At 40.8% G+C, this 20,641-nt stretch overlaps 4 protein-coding genes across 10 annotated transcripts in view; 2 read left to right on the top strand and 2 right to left on the bottom strand.

The window, feature by feature from the left end:
- LOC106807530 (cold and drought-regulated protein CORA-like) overlaps positions 1–2,459 on the top strand; it is a 4,360-nt gene extending 1,901 nt beyond the window's left edge. Inside the window, exons 3-5 of the mRNA XM_014809897.1 lie at positions 1,141–1,185; positions 1,710–1,873; positions 2,061–2,459. Of these exons, the coding sequence (XP_014665383.1) occupies positions 1,141–1,185; positions 1,710–1,873; positions 2,061–2,382 (531 nt within the window). The 3' untranslated portion in view covers positions 2,383–2,459. The remainder of the gene's footprint in view (positions 1–1,140; positions 1,186–1,709; positions 1,874–2,060) is intronic.
- A 3,436-nt stretch (positions 2,460–5,895) lies between these two features.
- Positions 5,896–15,805, bottom strand: LOC106807525 (ovomucoid-like). 3 transcript variants are annotated; one of them, XM_014809889.1, is made up of 7 exons: positions 8,675–8,770; positions 8,243–8,385; positions 7,627–7,732; positions 7,513–7,560; positions 7,053–7,144; positions 6,594–6,702; positions 5,896–6,315 (listed from the first exon to the last, which is right to left on the bottom strand). In XM_014809889.1, exons 1-7 carry the CDS (start codon positions 8,715–8,717, stop codon positions 6,305–6,307), a joined length of 552 nt encoding a protein of 183 aa, XP_014665375.1. In that variant the 5' UTR covers positions 8,718–8,770; the 3' UTR covers positions 5,896–6,304. The 3 variants fall into 3 exon arrangements, with proteins under 3 accessions (XP_014665375.1, XP_014665376.1, XP_014665374.1); XM_014809890.1 differs by lacking the exon at positions 8,675–8,770 and adding an exon at positions 15,790–15,805 and having other exon boundaries at positions 7,513–7,732; positions 8,243–8,300; XM_014809888.1 differs by having other exon boundaries at positions 7,513–7,732.
- On the bottom strand, positions 9,787–19,148 carry LOC106807524 (zinc finger protein 511-like). Its single transcript, XM_014809886.1, has 6 exons — positions 19,025–19,148; positions 14,899–15,103; positions 14,381–14,588; positions 11,393–11,520; positions 11,165–11,275; positions 9,787–10,748 (listed from the first exon to the last, which is right to left on the bottom strand). The coding sequence occupies exons 2-6, from the start codon at positions 15,081–15,083 to the stop codon at positions 10,565–10,567; spliced, it is 816 nt and encodes a 271-aa protein (XP_014665372.1). The 5' UTR covers positions 15,084–15,103; positions 19,025–19,148; the 3' UTR covers positions 9,787–10,564.
- A 54-nt stretch (positions 19,149–19,202) lies between these two features.
- The window catches only part of LOC106807523 (FAST kinase domain-containing protein 5-like), a 9,541-nt gene continuing 8,102 nt past the window's right edge, over positions 19,203–20,641 (top strand). For 3 of the 5 annotated variants that reach the window (XM_014809885.1, XM_014809884.1, XM_014809881.1), the window contains exon 1: positions 19,380–19,508. The gene's annotated coding sequence lies outside the window, so the exon portion shown is untranslated. Of the gene's footprint in view, positions 19,245–19,379; positions 19,516–20,641 lie in introns of those variants that run through there. The other 2 variants (XM_014809883.1, XM_014809882.1) reach the window with 2 other exon arrangements.

Below are 20,641 nucleotides of genomic sequence, written 5' to 3'. Positions count from 1 at the left end.
TATATTGTCGCATATCTGTGATGGCTTGTCATCACATTTAATTTACTATGCATTTTAATATGGCTAGGGCACAGTACCTTCTTATTGGTAAGAAAGTGCAGGTGCCCTGACTTCGTTGTTTAGATAAATATTAATATATACCATAACAGATAGCACTATACGTAGTTAGGTATATATGTAGGTTTGGATTATGTACGTCCCGACTTTTGGATGTTGTGATGATGGTTGACGGATCACAGAGACGTGCTAACAATACCACTGCGCTCCCGAAGGTCGCTGGAACAGTCACCTGATCGTTGTTGTTTAAATTAGTGTCGTAAAACGTTTTCGGACTGTTAATGAGAAACGTTGTCGCTCTGGTAATAACTAGTTGTACCGCCTGTCATATAGTTGCAGATGGCTGTGCTTAGACTAGAACTATTCCAAGGTTGCAAGTAACGCCCAGCTTCGTGGTTGCTACCTCCTCGGGGTGCATTCCAAACACAACCTACGCCGGCTAGACTAAATACAACCTGCACGGGTTGACTAATAAGCAAAAGTAGACGCCAGAAGTCCCTCCCTGCGATGCTGCATCTCTTCATCACTAACTCTCCTTCTATCTCTGTATCATCAGGCATCTCTCTATCAGCTCTCTCCCTGCATCATTACGGCAGGAGCGAAAGTGAAATTTATTGTACTGCTTAATGTGCTGCGCTATATCGCACATAGTTTTTGCATAGTTTTGGCTACTAACTATGATTTTTGCCAACCTTGCAGTTATAAATCAAATAATGTGCTGGTGTTTACCTCTTACTAACCCATTTCACTGATGCCGCTCTGAAGTTGATCCATAAATGAGCTACTGGCAAAATAAATATTATGGATAGCGTGGAAGAAATATTCGGTTTAGAGAAAGGTTTTATATAATAATCACGGTGATTTTAAAGATGTTAAAATTCTCAAAACCCAGATGAAATTGCATATAGTTCAATATAGGTACTATGCGATAACGTAATATAACGCAACCAAAAAACGTCAATATTGTTGATTGTCACTATTTAGTAGTATATAGTATTATTAGCAGTTTTATAGTAACAGCACCGTTTAATAACTTGTGAGAGCAATGACAACACACATTAGCACTTGCTCATTATTTTTCAGAAAATGAAGACAAGCGTATTGCTCGCGTTGCTAGCACTCTCCTGTGTGAGTATACCCAAGCGGAAACTGCTATAATACGATAGTTACATACGATGTATAATCATTGCGTTAGCATTTGTCAATAAATATCGAAAGTAATATTTAAATATCAAAATAAATGTTATCATCATACGAAATTTAAGAGTCGTCTTCATGAATTTATTATAAATATAAGGAAATATCTACTCATCGTCAATATGTTAGTATATTTAATTTTTTAAGGCGTGATGCAGTTCTACAAGGACTATAAGAAGCGCAAAATCTATGCATAGATCATAAGATCATGTCACCCATTATGCCCATTATTTTTAGCTCGTGATGGCAAAATGAAGCAGCCTACTGCTGAACCAGTTGTATAAATATATTTCGTGAATAACGGCGCATATTTTACAGATTCAATATCACAGTGACTACTTTAATTAACGATGTTCAGTATGCAGTTCATAAACGTAATCCTATCTGGTCCATGCGCTTTCATCTGACTCTGATCACAAAGACAACTATTTTAAATTAATGTGATTCTTTTATAGGCGATCTCATTCGCCAGTACGTCATACGTCTACGCCACCACAGGCCTGTACAGCCGGCCATGCTACATTTACGGAAGACTTGTGTCCTCGTATTACTGCAATCGGTATAACAACTACCCGAGCTATGGCTATAGCTACTCTAGCTACGGTGGATACCCTTTCCTGTGAGTACCTGTACTTATCCATATTGATAGTTGAACCGCATAATATGTTAAAAAAAATTGTATCTATTTTAGATAGATCTCGCAGATATTCAGTGACAATCGCACGTAAATTGTAGTAAACAGTTTTGTTTTCTATCCGCGAGTCTAGATGTTTTCATACGAATTAAATATTCGGTGTACATTGCAGTGGGGGTATAGGCTACGGAGGTTACGGCGGCTACGGGGGCTACGGAGGTTACGGCGGCTACGGAGGCTACGGAGGTTACGGCGGCTACGGAGGCTACGGGGGCTACGGCGGCTACCGTCGCTACGGGGGCTACGGGGGCTACGGCAGAGGCTTCCGTGGAGGATACCGTGGCGGATACCGTGGAGGATACCGTGGCGGATACCGTGGAGGCGGATACCGTGGAGGCGGATACCGTGGAGGCTACCGTGGCGGACACCGTGGCGGATACCGTGGCGGATCCCGTGGCGGATTCCGTGGGGGAAGCCGTGGACACCGTGGTTGAATGTCACCAGCCGATTGCCATATCTACACAGAGACACACACGTATACGCCTATAGCATACCAGTCTTGGATAGCACATAGAGAAACTTAGGGCACATAGAAATAGTACTTGATTTCTTGTTGACAATACCACACACGCGCACGCACACACACACACACGCACGGACGCACGCACGCACGCACACACACACACACACACACACACACACACACACACACACACACACACATATATATATATATATATATATATATAATATATCAGGGCCGTAGCCTGTGGAGGAAAGGGGGGCAGCTGCCCACCTTCCTAGATTTTGGAGCAAAATTTAAAAAATAAGCTTAGCTAATAATCGTAAATAACCCTAACGTGATTTTTTGGTCACTTATCTGTGAAAGCCTTGTCTCAGACTCAGCCCTACCACACTATGGACGTCGATCAAGAGCTGCGCCCGTCGCTCATCATTACACAGTTGAGTCATGAAATTTTGCCCCCGCCCCTAGGAATTTGCTCAGCCTACGGCCCTGTATATTATCAAGAGCTAATAATACCTAATGGAGGTATTATTAGCTCTTGATATTATATATATTCTTTATTAGAAAGCCTCATTAATTAAGTAATTCCGGTGAATCACACCTATGCAATTGGCACCCTATTGGTTAAGATTTCTATGAGTGCGTTTATGTATATTATTCTTACTAAATAATTCTCAGGATGTTGTACATGGTCTGTAGATTCGTATACTTGAGAACGCATCAGTTGTAATTAGTTATTTTTATAAAGTCACTAACCCAAATAATCCAGTCGTTCAGATATTCCGCCTCCCTTACATACGCAGTGTTGATAGAGAGCGCCTTGAATTCAAGCTCATATAAACCCTATGTATCTACACATTAAGCCGTAGCTCGATCTCTTACATCCCGTCTGACATGTGTTGGTATATTGCGTATCGTAATAAAACGCTCCATCTCCTGCATCGCATCAACATTATGTATGTATACGAGATAAAACGGACGCCTGTACATATACTAGCTCTGCTAGATGTTAAATTACTGTATACATTATAAACCATTTTTCTATTATAGACATCTTTAGTAACAAATCAGTGTGATGGGGTATACTCATCTTCAGATGGTAATTGCTGATATCGAGTAGCATTTACAAATAAAATAACATTGCAAGCATACATATATTCGCTTATATTAGTATCGTTATTACGTTATTTATATTGTATGTAGGAGACCCGACAACATCGAAACGTTTAGTCATGAGAAATATAATGCAAGCAAGTAACGTGTGCGTCGGTCTGTAAGGCGTATCTTATAGAATTCGCGCACGGACTTACAGCAGTCAACTCCGATTTATCTACATACATAAGATTCTGAAATTATCTCCACGCGGGTAACTAAATTCTGCGATGCGATATAGACATATTTAGCCTACTACTGTACAAAAGCTCATTAAAGATAAGGTAATATTAGATTCCTTTCTGGTGTTCACACACATACGCGCGCACCTATGCACACATACGCGCCCACCTATGCACACATACGCGGAAAATTTGGGGGTTGGGAACGTAGTTAGTTATACTTGCTAAGGCAAATATAGGACTTATGGCTGGCTCCTAGTATAGCATATCACATCGACAAGACGTCACATCAAGGTGACGCCTAGCGGCACATCGAGCGACCACTCAACATGGTGGTGGCCAGTGGCCACAACGATTTTTCCCAACTGATCTGCATGTCAATGGGATTACGTATCATATCCTATTTCCACATGACGATTATTTACTAAAAGCGACCTTTAGTACGTATTAAGTCAAATATAACTCCTAATTAGTCAGATCACTGCTACCACTCGGGAGGGGGGGGGTATTTAAACAGCTATACACACTTAGACGTGATGCGGCCATGATGCCGAGGCGCGCCGAGGATTGACACGTTGTGTCTTCCAATCACAGCCTACGCCGCACCAGACTTTGATATTTTTAAAGATGGGGACCCATTGGACCACCAAATCGCCGATCTCAGGAACTTCATAACCATTCTGCTATGTTAGAACGGTTTCCTACGATAGAGTTTGCCACAAATACGAAAATAACACGCTGTTTAGCGCACTGCGCTACGTCCTTCTGTTGCATTTTCGCATCTCCGTAATCAGAATAAGCCCCGCCTTCTTCGTTGATGGACATAAATGGGGCGTCACCGACGTGACCAGTTACTGTACCTACTGTCTTTCGCCAGCCTGTTTACTTTTCGTAAATAATGAAATGCCCGGCCGATGCATTTCGCATCGAAGTGGAAAATTTTCGGCATTTTCACTTGCTTTCGGAAGTGAACGAGTGCGTCATTCATTGAACATTGAAGTTTTTCTTCAAATTAAATAATTCCAATAATTCCTAACCGCGCTACTCGATTGTTTTAGCCAATGTGAACGTAGCTGTGTGTGTGACGTCTTGCCCGCGCGCTTTATGCTTGGCTTAGCGGGCCTCGAAATAGATATCGGAGGCAGGCACCTCGCAACACGCATGTTTCTTTACATATAGCTTTGTGACGTACGGTGTTCGGGAGTTCTGTGATGATAACTTCGTAATTTCTCAGCATTTCTTAAGGTGCATGGAACATTTTACCAATTTTGTGGTGTCAGTTAGTCACGGATATGTCACAGTAAGTACTAACCGTATGTTTCACATACGTTCACCTATTTTGCACACAGGCGGTCGATCATTGTGAAAAATTGTGTGAATATTTATTTTTATTGAGACGTTCTAAGTGCCTGTGCTTTCAACAGTCTTGTACGTCAATGCACGTGCGTCAAGAGTCACAAACTCAACACAATTTCATCTCTGTTATTGTTGACGCCTGAATGCGTGATTGATCAGGGAGGGGGTGCATGTAAGAGAGAAACATTTTCTTTGGGGTTCCGAAAAACACAATTCCACTTGACAATTTCATGGGCCATTTCAATTGGAAGCTCTGCATAATGGACCACCAACAAGCCCTTTGACTGACTAGTCAAGAAATTGAAAGGTGTGTATATTGCTCTTATTTAGCCGCCGATAGTTCTTATTTAGAACAAAGTCTTCATTGTTATCTTCTACAACTACAGACCACCCGCTGACCGCTGTGGAGACGTGCGCCGGGCCTCGAATTTGGCGCACGTCTCCACTGCGGACAGCGCTTCATACTTAAGCATCCCCGCGGTCGCGTGCGCATATCCCGCGGAACTGCGCGTCTCATCCGCGCGCAGCGTTCAGGATCCACAGCAAAGCTGTGCCACGCAATCTTGTATCATGTCTCTCTAGATAGCATACCGAATATATATAGTATGTGAAATAAAGTTCTCTGCTGATTATCACGTTGCTGGGTATGAGAGACGTCAGGAAAGTATGAATGTATACTGTATAGCGTGAATGTTGTAACTTCACAGGCGCGGGAGTATAGCTCGGTAATAATTAAACCAGTGTCTACGTAAATACGAGTAGGGCACAAAGAAAATTAAATAACAAAAATCCACTAGTCAAACGTGTATTTAATTGTTTGGATGCGAAAGTTTGTATGAAACGTTCGCATGTACCTTTACTATTAGTTTAACATGCTTTATATTCGCTATTATATTTATTTATTTACTTGATAGATATACCATACAAATGGGGTTGATGCAATTCTTCAGCTTAAAGATTTAATAATTAATTAAAATACCAGCCTTAGCAGCGTTAGCGAAATCCATGTATAAACTGGCCAATTAAATAATTTTTTAATTAATCGAAAATTAATGTACTTGCTAAATTCATTTCAATATTTCAATGACATTTGTTATGCAAATCAGATCAATTTAGCCAAGATCATCCTAAACGTTTTATCGGGTTTTAAGGATCCATATCGAACTTCACCATGATACAACAGATCTTTCTTCGTGGCATCTAACACTTCCCTGCAAAAGAACAATATTAATTTAGAGAGAATTAACGTGTCTAACCTAATATTAGCTTTGGTGTACTTGTGCTTACGGTGACATCAGGCTGTTTCACACGAGGGGCGATAACAATATACATATTCAAACAAACACGTTTAGGCCTATATCTTATCATGGTAAGGACGCATACGCATGCGAGCGAACAGAAGTTGATTCGTAATCAGTGATGTCTCATCTAATATAAACAACACGAGCGGACATTATAGATAAAGACCGTCTGGCAGGCGTCTTCGTACCTCTTCGCCGTATGGCAAGTTTCACATCAGAACTGTTTTCTTGTTTCAACGCCCACGCGTAGCAGAGTCCGCATTCATTGTCGTATGTTACGCCATCGGTTCCACACACCTGCGAATCCGATGTGACACGCACAGTTTAGCTAGCGGGTTATAGGGATTTGTCACACATGCAGTTAGATAGACATATGCAGTCAATTATATACTTCCTAGCACGCGTTGATCTGGCCAGAGCTGAAATGCTGTGAAAATTTAATGTTTCGCCGACAATTTTTTATTCTCACCTACAGTGAATTATTATAGCGTTCTCTTCACCTCGGAACGTTTTTTTGTTGTTGATAATTTACAACCGCACACATGGGTGCAGCACGCACATGCATACTGTCCCACACATGCGTACACACACGTGCACTATGTATATTTACTAACTAGCCTATACAAATGTGCCGCGTATAGGTATACCGGATCAATATTTCTCGGGCAAATTCCCTTCAGTGCAGCTTCTGAGCAGATCGGCTCCTCCTCCCCATCATTTTGCTTTTTAGCACATTCACCTGCCAAAGAAATCGGTTTTATATTGCGAGCACCAGCAGACAGAAAGAACGCATTTTCCTAGATAAGCAACAACAGAAAAACAACCATGAATATTATCTCACGGACACGTTAAATAAATGGCATATATATAACAATATTCCTATCTTACATATATATCGTATACAATTAAGATTATATGCGTGTTACAAAGGCAGCATGCAGGTTCTTCAGAGAAAATAGGTATATACCACTTTAATTCGTATTACTTTGGTTTTGACGGACAGTCAATTCCCTCGCTTGATTTTACCTCAAAGTGCTATTAGTGATTACATTTTTACAGGCAATGACGCGCCGCTCATAACAACGGTCGACAGAGTAGATTTCTCACCTCGTCTGGCTATCCTAAGACCAGCCATCTTGACACGCTGCATACACAGCATGCACTCGTTTCCATAGTTTTTGCCGTCAGTGCCGCACACTGGTTTGTATTCCCGCGTACACATCGGACTCGTTTTACACACGGGCTCCTCTGAGGTGTCCTTCAGCGCCATTCTTGGCTGTTTCTTCTTTATCTCTTCAACCTTTTCCTCGCATGGTCCCGCGCGTACCTGTATTAAACGCGCAATACCGTTCGTTGCATCACATCAGTACGGATTTCATTCACATTAGGTTACGTCTCCACAACACCAAAAACGCCTAAATATGAAAACATGAAATGTCAATGGCTACGGCCGTTTTAAGGAAGTTTATAACAGCAAGCTAAATACATGTAAATATAATAACAGCGTTGGTTTAGTTACAATGTCTAAACAACATACAACGATAAACAGACGCGCGGATATAAGTGACACGTTTAGTTAACGTTTGGCTAACGCTATGAATTTGAAAAGCAACCAAATATGAGTGCCTACCATAGACTTACGTGGTATGTGGGTTTAAAGGTATGACTATTCACGCATACGGTTTCCCACGTTATTAGAGACTATTTCACTTATATTATAACCGATTATCCATCATCAATTAATGGAATATATTATATATATATTATATAATATAAATATATATATATATATATAAATATATATATATAATATAAATAAATATATATATATATTTACCATTTTTATGATAGTTTTCCTTTCACAACTGTCCATCTCTAGTTCACATTCGTTGTTATAGGTGCGGCCATTGCTCCCACACACTGGGGCATAATTCCTCGGACATCCCCGCCTACACGCGCTCTTTCCCTCCTTCCCAAGCACTAGTGAGACAATTAGAGGAACACACATATAGTTAAATCAGTTATATTATATATATAGCGATTCATTACACGCGAAAGTTCATATATTTATAAAACCATCCATAAAGCTTGTTGTTTTTATAATCCTATTGGTGGGGGCCATGCTAAGAATTAACTTGAGCTCTAGGCCTACATATGAGTTAACGGGTTTAGCTGTGAATTGGCTATATAAATGACATACGCATATACGATAACTTTCTTTGAACGCATATCCAAATTATTAGTCTACGTAAAACTTTAGAATACGTACCTGCTACAAGTATCGCACACGCAACTGCGAAATGCAACTTCATGACGCTCGTGGTTAGCTGTGGCACTGAAATCGAGAACTACAACTATATACTAAACCTGCACGTGGTATATCGCTATTTATCTATAATGGTCATGCCATAAATATTACTAGATATTTGAACACCTGGGGGGGATATATTAAGGAACATGCATGTCGACATCATTATAAACGACAGGTGCGGTAGTTTACACGGTACGTACGTACGTACGTACGTACCGTTCTATAAAAAACAGGTTATTTCTCCAGGGGTTTGTGGACATATGCACGCAGTAGAATATGCGGGTGCACCCCTGACCGTATAATAAGGTACGCGGTTAGTCCTATCGTAATGCAATCTCCAATCCGCGCTGGCGCGTCATTGAATATTTACCAATAGGGCCAATGACGTCATCTTCTTGTCTTAGAGATAAATCCTGCACGTAAAACGTGGGTAATGCTATCCCCCGGGCGTGGAGGGAGGTGACCGCAACGTGGCAGCACTAGTGTTAGGATAGTGTTAGGATTAGGGTTAGGGTCAGGGTTAGGGTTAGGGTTAGGGTTAGGGTTAGGGTTAATTTTTAATTATTAATTTTAAGGGTTAGTGATAGTGTTAGGGTTAGGGTTAGGGTTAGGGTTAGGGTTAGGATTTTTGCATCATGATATCTGTCCCCACACCATAGATTAATTTTTGTGGATAACACTGCCTATATATAGCGCGGCGACACATATATATTTAGTGTGAGGATTAGTGTTGGCGGTGTTGGAGTGAGGGTTACCGTTAGGGTTAACTTTTTGAACGTCATCGTCAACGTTATCACGTGACCTCCCTCCACGCCCGGGGGATAGCAACACCACTGATCTCTATAATATAATCTCGATTATATTATAGAGATCAGTGAGCAACACCCGTAAAACGTGAGCCATTTGATGTAGTACTGCCACCTAGTGGTGGCATAAACGCTGCTACACGAGACAAATCTCCGAAACACGATATATCAGCCTAAATCGTTAATATATACATATTCCTATCTACATTTTTATTTGTTCAAAGTATACTTATCTAGAAAGCCAGGTGCACTGAACTATTCGTGTTTATTTTACTTATTCACTTTTTAATTTGTATTTCTGCTTAATGTGTAGTAGGCGATACATAAAATGATAAAAATGCTATTTCCATTCAATCATTTAATTAAGCAATGTAGAAGACAATTTTCAGTTTATATACACTCCAGCACATCACATGGTTGCACTAGTGACTAGTCAATGATATTAACATTAGAAAATACAATAGGTACGTGTCCATTCATCTTCTTATGCACGCCATATCCTCCACGAGGATCTTTCGTGTATAACATTACATTTTTATGATAAATATACAGTTACACAGATGAAATACCACTTGGATCCAGTAAGGCAGACAGAATACACAGTAGGAGACATCAGACATGTAGTTTACAAATCAATTGTATACTCACGCAATGTCGAACACAGAATAAAATGTGTTGCAAATGTTACTACTACAATCATTTTATGGCCATCCTCATAGCATATTATTTAAGATGGTTGCAGCAGTTATAACAATAGATACTTATAATAATATATAGTAAGTTAGTAACTATGTACCATTACCAGATTAGCAATTACCATAAGCCATGAGTTTACACTGTTTTTATAATGATCAAGATGTTTAGATGATGTTTTTATGATGATGAATCATGTAAAATTTATTTACTTACTCCAAGTGTATTATTATAAACAGGACTGTTCCTGTTAGTGGTTAAGTCATGCATGTGTACTTTTCCAGGTTAACTATTTACAAAATGCTACACGGTCAGTTTGTAAACAATGATGAGTACAAAAATAAACAATTCATTTGTCATCTAATGCAGAGGCTAGGTCTGTCAACTTTATGTTCTCTAAATTTACAGTAGAGTCCATGCTCTCATCTTTGGCTGCCGCATGCCATTGTTTTCCCTTCTTCTTCTTTTTCTGCATATTGGTGTGTTGGAACCCTCGTCCAATCCCATGCCCGAAGGAAATTTTCTTTGGAAACCTACATGCACCAAGAATGCAATAACATGCACAAATTAAAACTCCCTTTTGTGAGATAACACATTGTTTAATTTAGTGTAGTAAATAAGTCTTGTTAATTATGTTAAATTTAGTGTAGTAAATAAGTCTTGTTAATTAGAACGATCTAACATGCTATCATTCCTGTAGACAATTGATAGCATGGAGAATATATGATAATAGTTACATAGGCCACGTAGTAGTGAATTGAGTAAGCTGACACTCTATGAGTTGAGAGTATGTATGTATGGAAGCGGCATGGATCATATTTTGTTTTTAACAGTGATGTTTTGACCTAGCATTTTAATACGGATTTTTCCAGGAATCTCTATTAACAGGAATGTGGTTCAAACTACACAGTTTATATGTGGAGATATTTACACAAATGGAGATACTGACCTTTGCAAAGCTCTGTTGTCAACAAATGTTGCATCTCCTTCTTTCATTCTTTCATTCTTTGTGTCACATTCCATTGCTACTCCTTGCTGTTTCTTTCCCACCTGAGGTTTTCTGAAAACCAACGGTAGTTACTCTGAACCACAATGTTTATAACAAGTAGAGTATGGAAAAAGATTTTGACGTTTAACTTAGAGGCATTATGGGAGATAATGCTGAGGTTTTACTCACTGTGTCTTTGCAGATGAAGACCTGAAGAACCTGAAATCTGTTGGATAGATGTGATACGCCGTCACATGCGACCATCGCTGTTCCGAGTCCTTAAAGACAATTGAGCAACCTTCCACTATACACTGGAACTGAAAATGAAATGTAAATGGTAATCTTTACACATTAACTAGGTGCACATAACGACGTAGAAAGAGCCGAGCGCCCATTATCATGAACTTGCTATACGTAAGCATATGTTTAAAACTCATATCGGGTTATGGGAAGTATCAAAAGGATCCTGTAGGAAATTTTTGCACAAAGTACCAGGCTCAACGTGTTATTTTTTAAATTTAAGACAATTTGAAAGAATGAAGCATTTTTACAAAAATATAGCATTACGTATGAATGCTGAATCACTAAGGCTGATCTCACACACAACTGATTGTTTTTACTATATTAAATTCTTTATGTTTACAGTTTTAACCTAAAATTTGATAAAGTGTCTCTTTGTCATTGTGTTATAAGAGTCAAACCTTAGAGAAAAATTAGATCTTTGAAGTCAATAAAAAATGAATGAACTGGCTGGCATGAGTTATCATGCTGAGAGGCATGAGTTATCATGATGAGATTGGTTGGAGAAGAGAATTTATCAAGCAAACGTTTCAGTAAAATTTTCAGTAGAGATTTAGCCTAGCAGGGCTTGCCCTTAACTTTTATTTCAGGTGGCCGGCCGGGCCACTTGAGTATGAGATTCAGGTGGCCAAATGGATTTTCAGGTGGCCCGGTTGCTACATTTATTAAATAGTTTATTTGTATCCTGACTATGGGTAATGTGTTTTGGCAAATAATCGCATAAACATAACTAGATTACGACAACAACAAAGAAAGAACAAAACCCTGGCTGAGTTAAATAAGTTTCCAAATATTAAAAAGCTTTCAAATCCTCTGCCAGTATCTTTATTAAGTAGCAGAACTCATGTCATTAAGATGTCAATCAAAACTGTCCTTCAATCATTCAATGTCAGTGTGACTGTCATCTGAACCTTCTGATGAATCAGAATCAATTTCTGACATGGGGTCAGATCCATCAGAGTCTGGCTCAGCTGCTGGTCTATTTTGCACATCCCTACACCCCTCCCCCCTACACCCTACACCCTCTCTGTCTCTACAGTGTACCATCCCTACACCCCTCCCCCCTACACCCTACACCCTCTCTGTCTCTACAGTGTACCATCCCTACACCCCTCCCCCCTACACCCTCTTAGTCTTTACGGAAGATGTTTTCATCTTGTGGCACCTTCCTCCGACAGTGCCTACACCCTCTCTGAGTCTCTACAGGTATCATCCTACCTCCCTTGTCTGCAATACTGTGTAGTTCATCCCTAACCCTCCCCCCTACACCTTCGTGTCCTCTCAGTGATCATCCCCTAGACTCGTCCCCCTCACCCTTTTCTTGTCTCCTTACAGTGTTATCTAGGCCTAACCTGAGCTCCCCTACACCTCTCGTCTCGACAGATGTTCATCCCATAACCTTACCCTACACTCTCTGGCTTCTACAGTGTATAGTTTCTCCCTACACTGTCGTCCCCCTACACCCGCTGCTCTTACAGAATGGTGATCATTTCCTACACCTCCCCCTACACGCCTCCCTATCTCTACAGTGCTATCTCCTGTGACGCCCCTCCCCCTTACCCCTCTCCCTGTCTCGGTGTAGTGTACTCATCCCTACACCACTCTCCGTGTCTATACAGTGTGTGTCATCCTACTACCGCCGTCCTCCCTCCTACGACATCCTGTCTCGTATCAGTGTCTGACGAATTCCTTAACCTTCGCCATACACCCTCCCTGTCTAGCGGTCGTTAAATCCAACCTCCCTACACCCTCCCTACACCTTTCTCGGGTCGCTCTACAGCGTAGCCTAACCATCGACCCGCTACGCGCCCTCCCTGATGGCTTACAGCCATGATATCATCGCCTACGAACCCTCGCCTCCTTACACCCTTTTCTGTGTCTACAGTGTGGGTCATCCCTACAAACAGCCTACACGCGCGTCGCCTGGTGCGTCTTACAGTTTAGCTATCAGTCCGCGGAGACCTGTACCCTGTCTGCTGACAGTGTATTTCCTACAACCTCCCCCTGAACCCTCCTGTCTCTACAGTGTATCATCACTAACCCCTCGCCCCCTACACCCTTCCCCTGCTCTACAGGTATTCATCCCTACACCCCTCCCTGTCTCTACAGTTGTATCAATCCTAACCCTCCCTGTCTCTCACAGTGTATTATCCCTTACACCTCCCCCACACCCTTCTGTCGCACAGTGTATCATCCCTAACACCCTCTTCTATACATACACTCTGCGATGGTATGTACGCACTTTTCTTGAACTCGTGAGAAATGAATTGCGCAATGACCCACACAGTGATGGGATACGAATGGATTGCACGTGCCACTTACTGGTGTTGATTGAGGCAAGTTAAAGCATTGTTTCTTTGTTGCGATTCACATTCTCAGAATCTGCTTCCAGTAAACCACACGTACACACGCGCGCACACGGGCACACGCACACGCACACGCACACACACACGTACACACGCGCACACGCATATGCACACACACACACGTACACACACACTCGGCAATCAGCAGAGCATCCCCTTACGCAATCATGTGTGTACGTGTCGCAAGATCTCTGTGTGAGATGGATGTCCGGACGCGTAGCCACGGCCTTATTTTTATTGGTGGCCAGCCGGGCCACCAACCCGACAGTTTCAGGTGGCCCGACGCCGTTTCAGGTGGCCATTGGCACCCGGGCCACCGTTAAAGTCGAGCCCTGCCTAGTTAACCTTAAGTGGACCATTCATGAATACTCTGAGGGCACCCTGACCAACGTGCATCAGTGAGGCATACTAAACGAAAATAGTGGCCCTAATTTTGATGATGGCGTCAGCGATGATAATGATTGTGGTATAGAGATATTTTATTACCTAAACATTGCAAAATTATTCTCACCATGTCTTGCTTCATTGTGAGAACATTAAACAGTACATCATGCCATTCAAGTACGTGGATCTCTAGCAGCTGACTCGTTGGGAATACTCGCTTACAGTGCTCACACACGTGTCTGTGACAGAGATTGTAATGACTTTCACTGACACTCATGCTGCTAAATTCTCTTCCACATGCCGGGAGATAACAGAAGAACCCTGCTTGTGAGTCACTGTTTAAAAAAACACAATGTATAACATATATGCACATAGCTAATAGGTATTAATTTACATAATTTAATGGGACACAACACGTACTACGGTAGCCATAAAGTCTATCAGATACTGGAGCGAGGAACGTTGTATGATGACATTCTCTGATACAGTTACATCTATGATCATTAATCACACTCTTGTTCTACTAATTTTTCAACGATATAAATTAACCACTCCAATTCAATGCAAGTATATTATGAAGTATTTACAACTGCCTGTAATCAAGTTATCAGTCGACCATGCATTCACTTCCCCAACTAACCGTACCTATTTAGGCCATTACTGCTTGAATCCATCACCATTGTGACTACTTGCTTCTCCGGGAGATCATTGTGAGCATCCACAACTTGAACCAAGTTATCAAATTCAGAAGGGTGAAGAAAAATGGGGCTGTACACCATGGATTTAGTCTCACTCACACTGCTCTCACTGACAGACTCCTCAACTTCCATCACTCTTTCCGATGTGATGACTGCAAATGAAATATGCAAATTATTAATCATTTAAATAATCTCCAATGGTAATATAGTGATTCTGCATTTTCCATGTAAAATTGGTGCCTTATAGATAGTAACAATTTATAAACTATAAAACTACAGAAAGAGTAAATATAGACTATAGTCACACGTTTTTCAAATAAAACTACTATGTAAAGTAATGTGGTCATGGTGCCACTGTGACAGGGTCACTAATTTGGCTCATAGGGTCTATTTCCCCCAGGGTACTGCAGGGTTATCCTTGGGCCCCACCTTTTGTACGGGTATTGCTCTCTTGAAGATTAAACGTTTACCCTAAACCTAACCCTAACAATAACCCTTAAACCTATTATATTGATATAATATTATATTTATATTGATGTAAATGACATTGGTTTTATTGGGACCCATGTTCTCTATCCTTGAACCAAAGGGGGAGAGTAATGACCAATGTTAATTATTATTACTATTAATAATAGTAATAATAAGGAAGTGTCTAAACAACCGGATCCGGTTTCGGTATCCTGAAAACTAAACAACCGGCTCTCTTCTCTGATTGGCTAATTTTGTCACTATTTCATTTATTATTATTTTTGGCTAATTTTATTTTATTTTAGAATTAGGGATAGGGTTAGGGTTAGGGTTAGGATTATTGTTAGGGTTAGGGTTTGGGTTAGGGTTAGGGTTAGGGTTAGGGTTAGGGTTATAGGGTTAGGGCTGGTATATAGCTCTAATCTTCAAGTTGGTTGCAGTGGCTCAACGGTAGAGCGTTCGCTTCGTGATAGTTAGGTACCGTGTTCGAACCCCATAAGGTGTTTTTATTTTCCTCTGCTTTCTGTATTTCTTTGAATTTTATTTGTTTCTGCATTTATTTGTTCCGTATTCATTTGTTTGTTCTGTAACTTTTGTTTATGTTCGGAATTAAATATATTTCGTTATGTTTAGCATTAAAAATAATTGTCCTGTATAGTTTGAACATAGACCAAAGCTCAGAGAAAAGAGCGGTTAGTTTAGTTTCATGCCTCCGAAACGGTCGTTACGTATTAGACACTAGCCGAAGTGAAAATTTAAAATGTCAAAAAATGTTGGGCAGTCTAGATGGGCATTTGGTCCGATGATCGTGCGCGACTGTTGTGTCTCATAGTATTGCAACGAATGATTGCGAAATTGTGGTTTGAAATAGAAATAGTTTGAAATGTGTGTGTTAACCATTAGTCTTCATTCTGCAAATAGATCAGCATTACACTATGCTTTTGATAAACAATGCTATACAAAATTATGATCTCACTTGTTTCTGGTACAGTCAAATCATCTAAAGTTTAGTTACATTTCTGTAATAATGTAACGATATATGACATGGCGTTTACCATTTAGTTTCTAATAATGGTAGTTTATAAAACTATCTTAACTTTTACTGAAAGGTATAGTCTATTCTGCCTAATGTTAAGCTTCATTTTATCAATTTTTAATAAAAAGCGTAAAAAAATATTTCTCCGACAGAGAAAAGATGTTTTGAGTTTTTATACTTGAAAGACAATAAGCAGTAGTTAGTTGATTAATTTGCCATGGGAATTAGGATAGTAAAACTCATCCAAGAGAATGATTTTTTTTTTTTGTTTTTTTTTTTATTTTGATTGAAAGCTGCAACATGCAAATACATAATTCATCGTAACATAATTCAAATTGGCACTTTTGCTAACAACCCATTACATGGCTTATAGCTTTGCTAAATTCATCCTAGATGAATAACGTGCCTTAGCACAGTGACATGGGGACAGGGATGAACTCGTGAGTCGATTATATACGTTTCGAAATCTGACTAATTTACTGGGAAGATTATCATTTAATAACTGTGTTAATAACTCCAGAGGTTTTACACTTAAATACAGAACGTTTTCCACTTCAGTTAAGGCTCACACTAATACATAAACAAAGATCGAAAAATTGGATATCACGCAAAATTATTAAAGCAAATAGTGCTTTGCTTACCAATCCCCCAAATAAAGTCCCACAGATAAAAATAGGCATAGTAGGCGATTTATCAAAGATAGATTTTAAATAGTTTTCTGAGCCTACATAATGCAGCACAACAGAGACTTCCACACGGACCTGTATGGAAAAAAAATAAGACCGTGACGTTCCTCGAAGTGTCAGTACAAAGAAAAACTCATAAGTTAACGTTCGACCAGCATTTGACGACTTACCGAAAATTACGAATAAGACGCGAAGTCATCATTTATACGAACTTATAGTAGGGAGCTCATGCTCCACACGGACAGTCGATTCGCGACAACACAATAAGTCAAACAATGAAACAATCGGGTCCGTACATCAATTGCACATGCATGCTGACAAACACACGTAACTACATCAATCTAGAGCGGCAAGCGCCACACGCTGGTACTCATGAACACCTCTTTGATTAAAGATAACTTGGACATTTGAGAACATTTGCGTGCTCGTCCAAATTCTGAACACAATACTGGAAAAAAAACGGATATCGCCAAGCCCAATGCTACTAGAAACGAACTAGTTAGATTTAAGCAAAAGGCAGAATCACTACTTATAATGATACATCTAGACTGTACTTACAATTAACACGACTGCTATGCAATATCAAATCCACTGATCCGACAGATAACAGTTACTTACCCAGTATCACGTTAATTTCGCCACCACTCACCAATTGTTCATACTACGCATCAGCATATTCTAACGACTAATGGAGGAAATACTGTTTTGTATACAGCTGATCCTAGGCACGACTTTCCACATAATAGCTTATAAAATGAATACTTAAGCGGGGCTATCCAAGATTACTAGAAAAAACGAAGACTTGACACTCATATTTCTTATCGAATTGACGAGAGTGAAACGATGACAACTTATCGATTTTAATTAATTAAGATATTTCACACCGTAAACTTACCTGATAGATTTCAAAAATACAACGGTTACACACTTTATATAGACCTCGAATATGCTAACTTATCAGCAAGATTCACCTTGTCAAAGTACGCGTGTTCGAATTGAATTCGAGCAATTTCCTCCGTATTACGTTTAGGCCACTGAATGCCAACATCTGATTAGCCAAAAACCTCACTGATATGACGTTTCTGGCACAGTAACTGGAAGCCGCATATGCATGGGAAAACTACTAGACTTAGCTCTAGTAATAGAAAGCTCGCAGATACATGCATATAGGCGATAGCCGGAGCTACCTCGGCTATAGTACTAGAGTATACTATAGTCCTTACTAGCTACATATAGTAAATACAGTAACTACACAGTATACTCAAGAACGTCTTTGCTAGGTTAGAAACCTGTGTGGTCGGGTAGTTTACAAGTACTACACTATACTAATAGATAGCCCGTCATGAGAAACACAACACGCTCACAGGAATGAAATTCCACCTATATTAAGATATATGGCAAAAACAGACAACTTTTGAGGCATTATCACCATTTATGTAAGTACAGACTCATATCGATAGTTCTAATTCTAACAATATCTGACCGAATTTTCAAACTAAAGTGCCATTCAAGCTATAAATATCCCGGTACTCGCGTATTAAACGCCATCATTGTTACTAGCAATTATATTCCCTATTTCTGTCCTTAAAACAAGCCCAAGATAACTATCTGGGCTTGCAAATAGCAGACGCGTAAATTAATGTTGATTAGTCAGCAAAACAGTACACAATATTCAAGGTAGTTCCCATGCCGATTGTAAGACAATTATTGGCTGCCTTTCTGCGCGCTTTTGCATATGTATAGACGTAAGTAAGAACAAAATAACGGTCCTCTACTATCCAGTAAGGATAGCACGCGTTAATAATAATTAATAGTATTATTATTTTGCACATTTTAAATACTCTCTAAAGGTTCTGTCATCTTACAACTTATAAATTTCATACCAGAGTACTCCTGAGTACGTGTTCTCCACACGTGAATAATGTTAACAAAATGATATTTGTATATTTAACAAAAATATAGAATAAAGAAGCACAACATTTAGGCATGAGCCATGATGATGGTTTAGGCATGAGCGCCACTAGCGCCGCCCAACGACAAAGTAAAAAACGAATAATTTCACTCGTCATTACGGGAAATTGTGGTTGTTCCAGTGGCATCAAGGTTTTTCAATTAACCTTTTTCTGAGTCTCCAGTAATTTGTTTAATAACTATAATAGAAATCTAAATATCTACAGGACATGTTAGCTTATAAACTTTGTTACCATAAATATTTATCCATGTTTTATATACGCCAGTATGGCTGCTCCCTTACTTGCTTGTGTTTAGATCACAGCCGCCCACGACGACATGTTTATTTAGCATTTTATTGAAACGCTCCAAGTGTCTGTGCCTGTGCACGCACGCCGTTGTGCAGAAACAAGACTAGTAAGTAGTACAGATAAAAATTTTAAACTGGGTTTCTTCTACATAGGAGGCACTACGGCGCACCGCCGTTGTGAAAATGTTCCTCAGTTCCTGTACTGTAGGCCTGTACCGGCGTATTTGGACGCTCGCCCGAAACTGGACGCTCCTAAGTGCGCATGCGCGCAGGCGCCTCTTGTTTTGCAAGGGCGCACACAGCGCATGCGCAATATGCGCAGTATTCTACTACGAGCATCCAAATTCGCCGGTGTACCGGCGTATTTGGACGCTCGCCCGAAACTGAACACTCATAAGTGTGCATGCACGCATGTTCTTTTGTTTTTCTCTTGTTCTTGCGTCAGCCCTTAGGCGTCTAAGGCGTCAGCCCTTGGTAACACGTACCGTAAAACCCAGTTTCGAACGCGTATCTTACGGACTCCGTACGATACGCGTATAGCGTGACCTTGACTTAAACAGCGTTCACACGTAGTTTTGGAATGTACGTACGTCGCGTTATAGCTGGCGCAAGTAGTAAGCGCAGTGAGCTCATATTTCGTAATCTGGTGGAGAAGGAGGAAGGGGAGAAGGGAGAAGCTGGTGGAGGAGGAAGGGGAGAAGGGGAGAAGGGAGAAGCTGGTGGAGGAGGAAGGGGAGAAAGTGGTAGAGGAGGAGGAGGGGGAGAAGGTTCTCCCTTCTCCACCAGCTTCTTTCCTTCCTTCTCCACCAGCTTCTCCCCCTCCTCCTTCTCCACCAGCTTCTCTCTTCTCCTCCTCCTCCTCCACCAGCTTCTCCCTTCTCCTCCACCAACTTCTCCCTTCTCCCCCTCCTCCACCAGCTCCATTCTCCCTCTCCTTCTCCCCTTTCTCCTTCTCCACCAGGTTCTCCCCCTCCTACTTCTCCACCAGCTTCTCCCTTCTCTCCCTCCTCCTTCTCCACCAGCTTCTCCCCTCCTTCTCCACCAGCTTCTCCCTTCTCCCCCTCCTCCTTCTCCACCAGCTTCTCCCCTCCTTCTCCACCAGCTTCTCCCTTCTCCCCCTCCTCCTTCTCCACCAGCTTCTCCCCCTCCTCCTTCACCAGCTTCTCCCTTCTCCCCCTCCTCCTTCTCCACCAGCTTCTCCCCCTCCTCCTTCACCAGCTTCTCCCTTCTCCCCCTCCTC

Source organism: Priapulus caudatus, unplaced genomic scaffold (assembly GCF_000485595.1).
Source record: "Priapulus caudatus unplaced genomic scaffold, Priapulus_caudatus-5.0.1 Scaffold220, whole genome shotgun sequence".
Taxonomy (NCBI): Eukaryota; Metazoa; Priapulida; class Priapulimorpha; order Priapulimorphida; family Priapulidae; genus Priapulus; species Priapulus caudatus.
This window is presented reverse-complemented; position numbering and strand designations above follow the sequence as displayed.